Below are 14029 nucleotides of genomic sequence, written 5' to 3'. Positions count from 1 at the left end.
GGGTGAGCACATCGGCACCGGGTGCTCAGCCCTCCCGGCCCCGCCAGCAGCTCTCCGAGCTGATGAAGGGGGGGGCCGCCGGCACCCCAGGATGGCGGCAGGGGTGTGCAAAGCGCCGGGCGCTCCCCTTGCACCCAAGCACCAGGATCCTCACACCTCAACTTCTAGCAGGAACCCAGCACAGCAGCTAGCAGGAGACCACAGCAGCTGTTAATAATATTTATTATATACAAACACTTCTTAAATAGAATGAACTCTACTCTTAATTCATCAAATCATTTGGTTTGTTTCCCTTCCCACCCACCGTCTCCTCTTAAAAGCCTACGATTATCCCTTGCTCTCTGGCGCCCTGGCACGTCCTCGCCGCAGGCAGGGAGCCCGCTGCCAGGGCCCTTCCCAGGAAGGCTGGCTGCAGAAGGATGCGACGCCCTGGTCACGGGCAGGCTACCCCTTCCCCAGAGCAACGGGGCTCCTCGAGACAAAATGAGAAAGAAAAAGGGGGCACCTGGGTGGGAAATGCAGAGGAAGTGAAGCGGGGGGCTCCGAGCCCCCAGGGCGCTGACGTGGAAACCCTTTCCTGGTGGAAGACACCGAAATGCAGACACGAGCCCTCCAAGGGAGACGGACTCCACAGGTGCTGCCCAGCTGTGGGGAGAGGCTAAACTCGGGCCACTTCTGCAGCGACCCAGCTGCCCCCGAGAGCAGAGTGCCCCACGCCCCACCTCCCTTTTCCACCACAGCTCCCCCGACCTCCTCTCAGCCCTACACACGAGACTCCTGCTCTGTGCAGCTCTACCTACAAGCACAAACCTCCTTCCAGCTATATCCTTGCTCGGGGCCAGCCTGCCCTTGGGGGGCCAGTCCCCGCCCCAGCCCCACGGCACCAAGGCTCGTGGAGGGGTCGGGTACAGCCAGCTTCACCTCTGCTGCCGGGGAAATGAGGGAAAAATGAGCTGAAATGTCTTGGATTTTGTGTTTTGGTTCTTTGCTAAACCATCTCATGCAAGAGTTCAGCCAGGCAAAAGCTGATCTCTCCTCTGGGATGGGGCTGATCTTAAATGCAAACGTGTCCCACTGCAGGGACAAGGCACTGGAAAGCAAACTTCTTCACCCACGGGGCAGGTGCCGAAAGCAGAGCAGTACGGAGACAGAGCTGCTGCCCTCCTCGTCCCGAACGGCGCTACAGACACCGACGCTACGCATCAGTTCCCAGCAGATCTCACTGGAGACCGTCCGCCTGTGCCACGAGCTCCCGCTTTATGCTGGCCACATACCTCTAAGAGAGGCCAAATTCCCAAAGCCCCCGCAGCGGAAGGGACAGCATTTGTCCGTGGCTGACCCGCACAGGAATCGACCCCGCTGCTTCCAAGCCCAGCCAAATGCATCTCCTGGGATGGAAGCTCTAACATGGAGACGGCAGCTTCTACCCCAAACCTGCTGACCAAGGAAAGTTCAGAGAGAGAAGAAAATGGGGCTGAACTGCAGTTTCTGCTTTGGTTATTGCCCAGCTTTGCCCTGGCGTGAGCAGATCTAGTGTTTGGGGAAGGTCTTAAGCTCCTCTTCCCCTTAAGGAGAAGGAAAGCTTACCAGGTTTCTCCTCTGCCTTCTGTGGCTCTCCCAAGGATGTCTGAAGACACTCTCCCTGCTCGCTCAAGGCTGCTATTCTAACCAGAAAGCTGCCGCACACGCGCGTCTGTCACAAGTGAGCTCACGCTCGTGAGCAGCACCGGGACTGCGAACGCCACCGCAGCGGGCAAAGCGGGGGCAGGGAAAGGCTGGGGCGCGGGGCCGACGGCAGGGCTCGAGCGGGCAGCCTGCTCGCCCCCGAGCCTCGCAGGCCTCGCCCCCCCCCCCGCAGCCCCACGCGTCAGCCGCTCGCGCACAAGCGCACACGTGCTTTTTCCCGGGGGAGTTCACTGCAGCACCTCTTCTCCGTCCCAGCTGCTCTGCCTCCGCTAAGAGGAATTCATGGGTTAAGGATGATGGTGAAGTGAGAAACAGTAACAAACAAAATCCAAACGCCTTCCTGGTGGTCCAGGATCACAGTAACAGGGACTCAAGACAGGCTCCTCAAGTCTGGCTCCGAGCAAGGTTTGGAGTTCGGCGTACTATCCGCTGGTGCCGGGCAAAGGCTGCTTTCCCCCCGGTCCCCAAGAGCGCGACCCGGACGTCTGTCCTGATCAGCGTCCTCCACAAAGGCTGGAGGGGTCTCTGCCACGCTGCTCTTTGCAACGCAGTTCTTGCCGCTAGGTTTGGCTTGGCTGGCTGCGCCCTCGGCAACCGCAGTCTGCTCAGGAAGGGGAGGGCTGGGGACGGAGGCCCCCTCCTCCTGCGGCGGGATGAGGGGCGCAGCCGGTGCCGCCTCTGCGGCGGGGGGAACATCTGCCGCGGCCACCACAGATGTTGAAGTGACCTCAATGGTGATGGAGCCCACGGCCGTCTCTGGGTGGTCGCTGCTGACCCTGATGCGGGCGACCAGACTGGAGGCAGCGGCAGCATCCTGAGGGCTCCCACTGGCCGTGGCTTCGCGCACCACGTTTGGCTCTAGGAGGGTAGAGCTCAGGTCGGAGAGAAAAGAGGCTTCTGTAACGATGGCGGCTGTCTCAGCTACCCAGTTCAGATCGCTGCCAACAGACGCCGCTGTGGCAGCGGCAATGACGCTGGAGGCCTCGCTAGGAGTCAGCGCAGCCGGGCTGCTGCTCTCCCCGGAGGGTCCGGCGGGCAGGTGGGGTCGGCGGCTCCCCACATCAACCGGGGCAGCCGTAGTGTTGTTGTTGAGGTTGTCCTGGAGTGTTGTCTGAGTCCCCTGGCCCACCTGCTGGTTCTGCAACAGCATCTCCTGGATCCTGATCTGCTGGAGAATGGCCGGCAGCTCGTAGTGATGGAAGAAGTAAATCATCGAGTGCTAGAGAAGTCAAAGGGACAGGAGTCACTCACTGGGCGTGGGCTGTGAGCCCTGACATACCTTGGAAAGCTATGCTTTCCTCCTGCTGTAGCGACTGGAGCATTCGACTGCTCTGAGAGCAAAGAGGTTATCTGAAATTTTGGAAAGATTTACCCCTTCTGCTATGATTCCTGAAAGCTGCTTTTATAGTTTCTCTCTGGAGACAGGCAATGGAGTACAGCCCCCCTTCCCTTGTAAGTGCTGAGAACAAGAAGGGTAAGGGACTTTCTCTGGCCCGTCCCCAGTTCCCTGCCTCCATCCTGCAGCAGAGAAAGGGGCAGCTCAACAGCCAGAGACACACCCAAGGTTTGCTTGAACCAGGACGTTGGAGACATCTGCTTAGAGCTGGTCTTGCCAGCACCTTCACTGCACAGGCCTGACCAGCTCCTCAGCCTCTGCACGGGAGATCCTCAGGGGGATCTCTCCCAGAGAGACAGAATAGAAATCCTCCCCTGACACCTTCCAAAACTCACTTGACATCAGCCTACAGTCAGTCATGTGGCTGGATTTGAGCCAGCGACCAGAAAGTCCTGCTCCTTGATAGCCTCCTGCTGTTCCAATTCTAAACCAGAAACTATTTCAATCTCTTCTGTAAGGAGATTGCTACTCAAACTCATCTTGGCAAGAAGTTTGGTAAAAAGCAACGGCAGTTGCCTTCCTTCAGTTTGTAACAGCGCAGGCAGTGTGAGCAGTCAGCAACGTAGCAGCAGTTTAAATCAACAGGCAGCCAGACCCCTCTGAGGCAGGTGGGGTGGCCAGGACTGAATTGACGGGATGGCACCTGCCTCCACGCGGCCGGGGGCACCACCGTGCCGCAGAGGTGGCAGCTACTCACCTGGATGAAGAGCCACGAGGTGACGAGAGCCAGGCTGCTGTACTGCCCGTTGAATCGGTAGTGGTAAGCATAGAAGGCAAAGTGGTACAGGTAGAAGAACCTGGACAGAAAGGCAATAACGATCAGGATACATCAATGGATGGGACAAACGTTTCTTTCTACTCCTAACTCCATTCTGAGCTGGGGCACTTTGCACAGGGCGCTGCAGACTCCCGTTAACGGGTAATTAGAATTGCCTCGCTACCAGCAGGTCTTCCACGGGGCAAACCAAAGGGCAGGGAAAGGACTGAGGTGGTTCCTGAGACCCAGGCACGAGACCCAAAGTGGAAGCGATTGCACTTTGGACCCTACGACAGGTAGGGCAGCTCCCAAGGAGACATACAGCAGCTCTCCAGAGTGGAAGCCCTCCTGCCTGGGAGGGCTGGGAAGGATCTGAGGCAGCCTTCTCCCACCAGAGAACAGGACACGCAGTGAGAACGTGCACTGCGGGAACGAGGTCGCAGCCAGCTCTCACCTGAGCCAATGCCTCTTGCTCGTATTGGTGTGGCAGCAGATCGCATCGTACTGGTCAGCCAGCCACACAATCAGGATGATGTAAAACGCGGTTGTGGTGTCATTGAAGAACTCTGACATAATGGCCTCCATACCTACAGGACAGAGGGTGTCTGACATCAGTGCGCCACAGGGCACGACACCAGCTCGCAAAGGGGCACGCGAGGGAACCCGCAGTCAGGTCCGGAGCTGGGGCTGTACGACCGTGCACCACAGCAGGGTGAATCGCTCTGTTTGGAGCGGCAGCTAAGGGCAAACACGCCTCGCTGCTGACCGCAGTCACTGCACAGGCCAGAGGATCAGCTGGCTCCGCACAGTGCAGATTTCGGGGGGGGGGGTGGGGTTTGTTGCTTGTTTTTTTAAAGTCAAATTGTGCTAATGCCACGTGGTCACAGGAAGCGTGAATCTGAAATAAACTGAAGTGGCAGACAAAGCTTCAGTTTATGTGATTTCCAAATGAATTGCTTTTCCAGGGGACCCAGAAGCACAATGCAGCTCACACTGCCATCAAATTCTAGAGCCTTCCACCCTGTGATGAGCAGACACGCTAACCACCTGCCGTGGCCAGGTCAGAACAGGGAATTACACTTTATACAGATCTCAAAGGCACTTGCTGCACACACACAAGAAGTGAGCTGAAGTCCTCACCTACGAGAGCCAGAATGACAGTGAGGAGGGGAGCTGCAGGGAACGCAATCGTCATGTTCATTTCCAGCATCTGCAACAGGTCAACTGCAAGAAGGAAGACACACTGTAACACAAAGTGGATGCGGGGCCACGGAACCCTCCACCCCCACATCGCTCCCTGTTTGATGCACTGCAATGTGCAGCAAAGTCCACTGCCCCAAATCCACTGCCCCCGATACCTGCCAAGAGACAGCACAGCTCTCACAAGCATGGTGACAGGGGTGTAGGGGGGGTTATATCCCCATTGCAGCCACAAGCAGGGCCCTTCTAAATGACAGTCGAGAGTGTATACTCCACGCGCTGTGCTGGAGCAGGCACGGTGGCCAGTACACCCTAAATCCCTTACAAAATCCTTACCAATGAAGACAAAGATCTGATGGTGCGAGTAGCGCAACAGCATCGAAACGGACAGAGTCTGAAACACGAGAACAGAAGCCAGTGTTAGAGCCACAGAGGTCCAGGGAGCCACTTGCAGAACCACACTATGGCAGAGGCCTGGGCCGGCAAGCTGGGACTCGCAATGGTGCACAGCATGCTGTGCATATCCTGTGCTTGTTAGTTTGAGCTATGCAGACTGACTTCCCAAGAGTAATTAGGACTCCACAAACAGCAATTAGTCTTTGTGTTACTGCAGTGAAATAGACAGCAAGTAATTTGTTCATAAAGAGACCGATTCTGACTCTGAGCAGGGGCCAAAGAGCAGCAGCAGAGCTGGAACTAGGGTTTCTTCCCGTCCTACGCCTGTGCTCCTCCCAGCAGCTCACAGTGCCCCTCCAACAGCGGTCACCCAGCACTCCTTTCCTCCTCTCCCACTGGCCACAGCGGTATCGTACAAGGAGCTGCATCAGTGGGCGGTCTGACACAAAGGGAGACAGGCACCCAAGACTATAAACACAGGCTTAGCTATCACTTGGGATCTTGTCTAACACTTATCTGTAATCACTGGATCACAGGAGCCTCGGATCTATCTTTATCACTCCTGGCAAATTAGGCCTGCTCTTAAAAGTCCCAGAGGACAAACTTCTGCACCCCGTGCCCTGACACCCTGAGTGTTTAACTAAGGGACTCTTGAACCTGAATCTCCTTTTTGACAAAAAGCCCCATTATTTCAGCTCCTCTGTTTGTTTCACTTCTAGGACTTTAAGAACCCACATTAAAAAAAACAAAACAAAACCCCAACCAAACAAAAAAAACCGAAACAAAACCCAAGACAAACCCCCGCCCCTCCAAACCGCCCCCCCCCCCCCAAAAAAAACCCCAAACCAAACAAAACAGAGCAGAGCCTCGTACTCCATGAGCTTAGCTTTAAAGGCAGGTGAGAGCTCAGGCTGTACTGTAACTTCAAACATATGCTGACCAGCACCAGGCTCGGCATGCAGGCGATGCCTAGCTCCTGTCAACTTACAAATATGACCATGATGACAAAGGCTGCCAGATACGAAGTCCGAGCCATCCACATGCTGACAAAGCGGTAGTGCTCCCCAGACACCACATTGCGAAGGAAACCTGAAAAAAATAAGCCATACGCTCCGTGTGATTAACCCACAAACGAAGAACAAACTTCCAGTGCCTTCTAAAGTAACAGGATTTAAAGCAGATCTATGGCGACACCTCCTCACGGCAGCACTCGTTATGCAGTGCAATAGGGCAGCGGGAAATCACGTCTGCAGACATCACCCCCCTCCCACTCGTTTCATTTTGTCCTTGACAATAACATCCCTACGTAACACAGGGAACTGTTCCCTGCAAAGAGATTAATCAATCGTCAGAGGACGATATTCATATATCCATCATAAAAACATCAGCTGCTCTGCACAGCTGCTGAAAGTGATTTCTCCGAGCCTTACCTTTGTTTTCTTCATTTTCAGCTAAAGCTTTGACACTTGACATCAGGATGTCATCATAACCCAGGAACTCGTCCAGCAACAGGCGACTGAACCTGTCCCCAAAGCACTGGTCCCTGGTAGGATCTAGAGAGAAGACAAAACGCCATTCAGATTGTTTATACCTTAAGCCAGAGAGATGACAAGGCAAGCACAGAGTCTTCTCATCACTCAGGACACGTGTGCCAGCAGACCTGCGTCTGTGCTCGGGGCTTTGGCAGTATAACTAAACTGGGCAGGACTGGGAGGCAGAACGTCACACCCTGACAAATCTAGCCTTGCTGTCAAAATGCTGATGTCAATCAGGCTTTATGAACTACGTCAGGGCTGTCACACTCTCTGTTGGCACACACATAAAGGGAGTTTTCCCTCTAGGCTTGGACTATCTCCCTAGGCTCAGCCCAACTAATGGCCCAGAGAAACAAGCCCTAGTAAGACTCAGAGGGCCACGATGAGACTTTTTAGCCATCAGCTGGCCTCAGCACGACACCGCTGGGGCCCACCATCCCCATCCATCCTCCTGCAGCGGAGGACACGCGAGCGCCTCCCCACAGCTCCGGGCGCTAACGAAGGCTGTTCAGCTCCATCTCATGAAGCTGGTACTGCGTCCTGCTGTGTGAACACTGGTCAGCTTGTAAAAATAACCCAAACCTAAGCAAAACAGGAAGCGTGAACACAAATAATTTTTCAGTAAATTACTGGGATACTTATGAAGGAGTTTATCTAGCTGAATTGGGAAACCCAGGTCAGTAAAGAGACATTTAACATGGAAACTGCCTATTACCTGTACGGGATCACTGCTTAATACTCCAGCCCAGCTGGACTTCAGTTTGATGAGAAGTAATGAACTCTAGTCTGACTGCTGCCCTACAGCTCGTTACAGATCAATTATGATCGCAGGCATGAGAGAGTTTGAGACCATATTTCTGACTTGGGCAGGTTTTAATGGAGCAAACGGCAGGAGAAGAGAACGCTGTTCCAGGAAAATGGTCTGCTGGTGCTAACAGGGGCACAGAAGCACGCCGAGGCAGCGCCAAGCAGATCTGCTCAGCATCGCCCGACACATGCAATTGCTCTTGCCACTGGGCTCTAACACTGCGCTGCCACTGCTCCACGCTGAGCCTAGGTCTGCAGTGCCGTGAGGCTCTTCCTTCCTCAGTCAGAAAACTGTGCTCACTGAAACAGGCTCCACCATTTCAGACTACTCCTCTTGCAAATGTATGACCTACTAAAGCAATAAAGACTCCACAAAGAAGCTCTCCTACGCGTAAAATGATGCCATCAACCGTTATAAATAGTTTCCACGAGACTAAAGAGGAAACGGCGCGTAGGTATCTCTGCAGAGCACTTACCCACCCCTGCACCAGAGTGGGCTGGCTCCCTCACTCACCCAGAGTCACCACCATGACCGGGATGCTGAGGCGCTGGCGAGTGCTCTGGGACAGGCGCAAAAACCCGTACTCCAGCGAGTACTCCACAATGTACTCTTCCTGCGGCCACACTGCAAGAGAGGGTGGGAAGGAAGACTCAACAGCAGGGCTTGCAAACAGTCACCAAGAAGAAATAGCATCTCTGGACTCCCTCCCACCCACCACGTTCTGGAAAACAGAATCAGTTGCAAACACAGGCTTCAGGCTTCCTTCGACCAATTTAAAACAAATCAATACAGGTTCTTTGAAAGTGCAGCCCATTCCCTTGACGTGAAACTTTCAGAACAGCTTCAGGGCAGCGGTTCCAAGCTCTGTCGAGCGTTGTCCAGAATTTGCCCACATCTTTGCCCAGCGAGTCCTAGACCACTTTTTCTCGCTCTGTTCAATTTCTGGCTTCTACGTTGTTTAGGAAAAAGCAGGAAAACACACTTTATACCTGCTGAACACCAAGTAAAAGCTCCACAGGGCAAGAGCACTGCAGCCCTCAGGAGACAGAGGTCACTGCTGCAATTAGAAGTCTCAAAACCAAAGGCAGGAGTAATAACAGCTTTCAAAAAAAAATCTTGGTGCCTGAAATTTCCTTCTTTTTTTTAATTTACTTTTTTTTTTTTTAAAGAAAGGTTCAGAATAGATGCTTTTTGCTACATCATCTCAGAAATGACAAAACCTCCTGCTTAAGTCAGAGCCAAGCAATTTAATCCCCGATCTTTCAAACTGTCACAGCGTATCTTGCAAGAGGTGAAGGGAGGCAGCTGTCAGGCATCTCACACCACCACAGCAAAAAAGTAAAAGATTCCAATAACTTAAAGGAAACGCACCTGCTCTGACTTACAGTGACACATCACTGACAGAAATGCCCACTTTAATTCCCCGCCTCTGATGCCGCTTCTTGGGCAGCAAACACAGGCTGGTGTGTTTGTTTCATGTTTTTTTTTCCGTTATAGAACAGTTTTAATCTCAAATGGGAATAAAGCGTTTAAATATCAACAGAAGAATTACTTTGTGCCATAAAACATTTTTCCATTGTAAAATACTGTCTAAACACCTAATTTGATGTACTTGTAGCGCAAGAAGCCTGGAAAAACAATAAAACAGGTATTTGGGACCCATTTTAGAAGATTAATTTTTTAACTACCTTGGGAAGCAGCAATATTCTCTCTCCCACCTCGCTGCTGGATCGTTTCCAACCAGGCGTTCAGCAAATCAAGGCACAGCCCATCAGTGCACACAGCACCGTACAACGTGACCCTCTTACAGAACTTAGGCAACTATTAATAAAGGTATTGCACCAAAAATATTTACTGGTCTCTGGTCTTATACGACTTGATGATCCTAAAGTCAGGACTAATGAGTCTGGATCAGCACCAAGCAAAACCACTGCAAGACCAAGGGAACAGCACCATCGCAGTGTCCAGCCTCACAGTCCTCCACAGCCAGAACACCCAGTACTTCCGAAGAGCAAAGAAGCCCAGTCTTTCCAGGGATGAAAGCACAGATGAAAAAAAGCAAATTAAATAAGAATCCAATTGCCACGTTTCTACGTCAACGTCAATATTTTTAAATAGACTTCCTCCCCTAACCACCAGAAGCAGAAGTTTTCCAATGCTGAAATTCCATTTTAAATAATACAAAGCCACTAAATCTCCCTCTAGAGTTTACATTAGCAGCTTCAGTCATGCTGGAACAAGGGGAGAGATAAAGCAGGATGATATCCTGAACAATGCAGAGCAGCAATGCTGTATCTCACAAGCCACTAAAACCTGCTCAGTGGCTTTCAGGATTAATTAGCTGTTCCAAGTACTGGTGTTGACTCAGGCACCCAAAAATACAGCCCAAATGCTGTTAATACAAGGAGGAATGTGCACCGTCAGTGGGATCCCTGTGGATCTCGAGATGACAGTGAACTGCTCAGAAAAGGCAGGTTCACATTCATCCCAGATATCTGGCACCGATCACTGCAGGAACACGATGCCAGACAAAGAGGCTTCAGCAAATTCTATAGCCCAGACAACCCCCAACTCCCAGCCTCCCTCCAGCTGAAGGACCATGGATCTAATGTTAGTATTGACAAGACTGACCACAGACAAATGCATCAGGGAAGACATTTAAGGTTACTAAGCACATGCCCGGAGAAGCCAGACGGAAGGAGACATGCAGGGAAGATGCATGGGGCAGGGGAAGGAGAAAGCATGGATAGCAGTGTAAGTTGTCTTTACCTGCTCTGGCTAGCATCTCAAACTCGGACACAGTCTCCCTCAGAGGCTGCATACCTTTAGTGGCTGCTTCACTAAATGAGAACTCCTGGCTTTCGTTGTGGGTCAGCGCCTCTGTGCTGCTCACCCGGGAAGGCTTGAGGAACACCTTGGGCTCAATGTCCAGCTCAAACTGTTGGAAAATCATGGCAGGGAAAGTCACATTAGCAGCCACATCAGTTCACATCCTCTGTGCTCCCGCTGCGCCCCTGGCAAAGGCCTCCACCACCAAAAGGAGGACAAAAGAGGCAACCTTTGCAGGCTTTACTTTCTATGTTAAACCATCAGAGGCTAATGTGGAGATTCCAGAAGAGCCAGGGAGCACACTTTGGTTCCAGGTGACCAAGGGATCACAGAAGGGCTGTGGCATACTTCAGATTCTAACAAACCATTTCTCCCCAAACCGACACCCAGGTTCCCATCTCCTTCTGTGCACACAAGGAACATGTCTTTACCTTGACAGAGCTGTTTTCAAACATATCCACAGTCATTTCCTCCTCTTCCTCCTCCTCTTCCTCAGCTGCGGACTCAACTACCATTCCTGGGAACTTCTCAACACCACAGAATTGCAGGAAGATGGGGGCTCGGCTCGAGTTGCGCTGTATTTCCACCCGTAAGATGCCATCGCGCGGCCATTTCTCTCGCACGTGCTCCAAGCAGTTGATGGGCGAGCGGGAGAAGGCGATGTGAATGTAAGCCAAGATGAAGAGCACAAAGAGAGCCTACACAGAGCAAGCAACAAAGCAGAGACCATCAGCCCAACCAACCTTGGCCTGTTTACAGACTCCCTGGTTTTAGCCATCTCTTTGCCCATAAAGACCCTGGGTTAATGTGGACAAATGGATCTGCAAGTGGACAAGAGCTTTCAAGCTTTCCAACCCCAGCAGTCTTCCTGCTCCAAGACCAAACCCCAGCCATTTTCAAACCCCGTGGCAGTCTCTGGTCTCCCCCAAACAACTGCACTGCAGGCAAGCCAATCAAACACAGCACCGACGTGTGACAAGGCTGCAGAGCATACTGAAAGAAACACAAACCCATTCGTGGCTTTCAACCATTCCCTCCTCAGCACAAAGCCTTTCCTGTCGAAGCCCAGAGCAGACTGCCCAACTGTACAAAGGCAGAATGAAGCAAACTCGCCGCTGCGAGGTACAGACCCTGCCGCAGCGGAGGTCGGGCTGGCCTGCTGAGGCTGGGCTCGTGGAGCACCACCATTCCCTTGCCCTGGCTCAATCCAGGGCTGTAAATTCACAGCAAAAGAGAGAGGACTAATAAAATCCATCCCCTGTAGCAAAGGCAGTAAATCTAGCACTATGTTACCCAGCCTGTCCAAAGGTCACTGCTGAAAGCTCTGAGGAGCGCTGGTACAGTGAGCAGCACAGCTGAGGTTCGTACACTCATTTTCCAACTGCATCGAGATGCTCATTCCTAACTAAACTAGCTCTCCTTGCTACGTTTCGTTCTTGACCTATTTGCTAGGAATAAACAGACTGGTAAACATCACATCTGCAGAGGAGCTGCATGGGAAGACGCTAGGGAAGGTAAATCAGAAACACCTCCCTTGTCGCAGGAGGAGCCACGAGGAAGGCGGCAGAACCACAGGCAGTTTCAGGCTCAGTGACCAGCAGCACGCAGGACCGCGCTCTCTGACCTCCCCCCTACCAGCACACTGTGCAGAGCCCAGCCCAGGCCGAAGTCTGGCACACTCCTGACCCCACGGGCAGGAGCGGGCTGCTCTCTGCACATGGCCTGCAAATACTCTCACTTCCTCGGGAGTGCTTTGATCAAAAGCAGGCAGCGGCAAGAACCGCTACCAGCCACACCACTCGCTCAGCCTGACAGCCTTGCCGTTAGCACCATTCCCATTCCAGTCTCCCTGTCTGCCTGAAACCAGTCATACAACAGGGGAAAAAAAAAAACCCAGAGATGTTAAAACCTTGAATGTTTCTTGGGGGAGGAGAAGTATATGTGCAGTATGAGACAAGTTGTCCTAAATGTTTTCTTGCTTTAAGCCACTGAATTTTAGAGACTCAGAGCAGAAGGGTGGTGTTGTCACCCGGCAAGCTCCTCTCCCCCTTCCCCTTACTCTAGTTTCCCATGCTGGCGAGAAGGGAGCTGCGGTGCAGGATTCAACCTACAGGCAGTTCACACCGCAGACACTGACCAAGGGTCTCCAATCTGGCACCCCCATCAACAAGAAAGCAGGCAGGTCTTTACACTGTACACAGAGGTGCAATACTGTGCAGGCACAGCTGGGGGTACTGACTGCTGAAAAGAAATGGGGTTAAAACAGGGTTGTGCATTCATCACTTCCAGAAAAGACAACACTCCAACAACCAAATATTTCTAATACTGTATGCAATGTACCCAAAAAGAGTGATTGCTTGGACACAGAAATATAAATCTTTCATGCCCGCATCCCTGGACAGACCAGCAGCAGCCTGGCTGCCCAGCAAGCCAGCTCAGTGATTTGCTTTTTATTTCTGGCTCTGGTACCAGAGCCCAGGTGGTGGTGGGACCAGCACAGCTCATTACAGCTATTCACATCTTTCTCAGAGGAGAGAGGCCTACGGGAGCTTCGTGGCCAGCTTGGGGTAGGTGGCCCAAGAGCAGGCTGTGACCTGTAGCACAGCCAGGCTTTTTTGTGTTTATAAGGAAATTTATGCCTTAACACCCGACTGCAGGCTAGTGAGAGGAATGTCTGCTCCTCCCCACAAAGCCGCCCCTCACCTTGAGGAGGACGAAGAATTCGAAGACACGTCGGAAGGAGGGTGGGAAGAGGCGAGCGTAGGTCACTGCCATCTTGAAGAAGAGAGCGTGGAAGAGGCGATCGCGCACATTGATCAAGGGGTTCTGGTTGAGGTTGGGATTGCGGACACCCCGGTTGTTCCCCCCGACAGCCCCACCGCCCCCGTTGTTGTTGGCCGGGTGGTGGTTGTTGGCGTTGGGCTGGTTCTCGGACATCCTGACACGGGCCGGAGGAGCCGCTCCTCCTCCGCTGGGCTCCTCGGGGCGAGTCAAGCGCTGCCGCTGAAGGGCCGGGGAGAGGCCCCGGGCCGGGCGCTGCCCCCGGCCCGCTCTCCTCAGGGGCCGCCGCCGCCCCGGGCCCAGCCCGGGCTCCTGCGCGCAGAGGCCTCGGGAGCGGAGGGCGGGTCAGGCCTGGCGGGGACCGGGCCAGGCTGCGGGGCTCAGCGGGCCGCTGCCTCGGCGAGGCCCGGGAGCGGTACGGCCCGAGAAGGCCCAACGAGGTCGCGGCTCCTGGGCCGGCCCCGCGGCCATGGGGGGGTCCGTCAGCAGGGCGGAGCGGCCCGGAACGCACCGGGGACCTCGGCTCGGCTTTCCTGGCTCGGCTCTCCGGCGCGGTGCGGTGCGGTGCGGTGCGGTGCGGTGCGGCCCGGCCCCGTCCCGTCCCCTCAGCGCCCCGCCGCCATCTTCCTCCCCCCCCACCC

The 14029-nt window shown here is 53.6% G+C and overlaps 1 protein-coding gene across 2 annotated transcripts; it reads right to left on the bottom strand.

Moving 5' to 3' along the window:
• Positions 1–205: 205 nt before the first annotated feature.
• TMEM259 (transmembrane protein 259) lies at positions 206–14018 on the bottom strand. Of its 2 annotated transcripts, none has more exons than XM_075077309.1 (11): positions 13311–14018; positions 11039–11305; positions 10602–10716; positions 8292–8402; positions 6866–6988; positions 6424–6524; positions 5376–5433; positions 4980–5063; positions 4294–4426; positions 3780–3879; positions 206–2905 (listed from the first exon to the last, which is right to left on the bottom strand). In XM_075077309.1, the coding sequence occupies exons 1-11, from the start codon at positions 13542–13544 to the stop codon at positions 2057–2059; spliced, it is 2175 nt and encodes a 724-aa protein (XP_074933410.1). In that variant the 5' UTR covers positions 13545–14018; the 3' UTR covers positions 206–2056. The 2 variants fall into 2 exon arrangements, with proteins under 2 accessions (XP_074933410.1, XP_074933409.1); XM_075077308.1 differs by having other exon boundaries at positions 10548–10716; positions 13311–14017.
• Between the last annotated feature and the right edge of the window lie 11 nt (positions 14019–14029).

Source organism: Phalacrocorax aristotelis, chromosome W (genome assembly GCF_949628215.1).
Source record: "Phalacrocorax aristotelis chromosome W, bGulAri2.1, whole genome shotgun sequence".
NCBI classification, from domain to species: domain Eukaryota; kingdom Metazoa; phylum Chordata; class Aves; order Suliformes; family Phalacrocoracidae; genus Phalacrocorax; species Phalacrocorax aristotelis.
Note: the sequence above shows the minus strand (reverse complement) of the source record. Positions and strands in the feature narration are given on the sequence as shown.

What these genes read in the sequence shown, in the direction of transcription:
- TMEM259 (XM_075077308.1), bottom strand. Translation starts at nt 13,544, where the DNA reads ATGTCCGAGAACCAGCCCAACGCCAACAACCACCACCCGGCCAACAAC. An exon ending in TTGAAAACAGCTCTGTCAAG is followed by an intron (nt 10,717 to 11,038) that starts GTAAAGACATGT and finishes ATTTTCCAACAG; the next exon opens with TTTGAGCTGGACATTGAGCC. An exon ending in AGCAAGAGGCATTGGCTCAG is followed by an intron (nt 3,880 to 4,293) that starts GTGAGAGCTGGC and finishes CTTTCTGTCCAG; the next exon opens with GTTCTTCTACCTGTACCACT.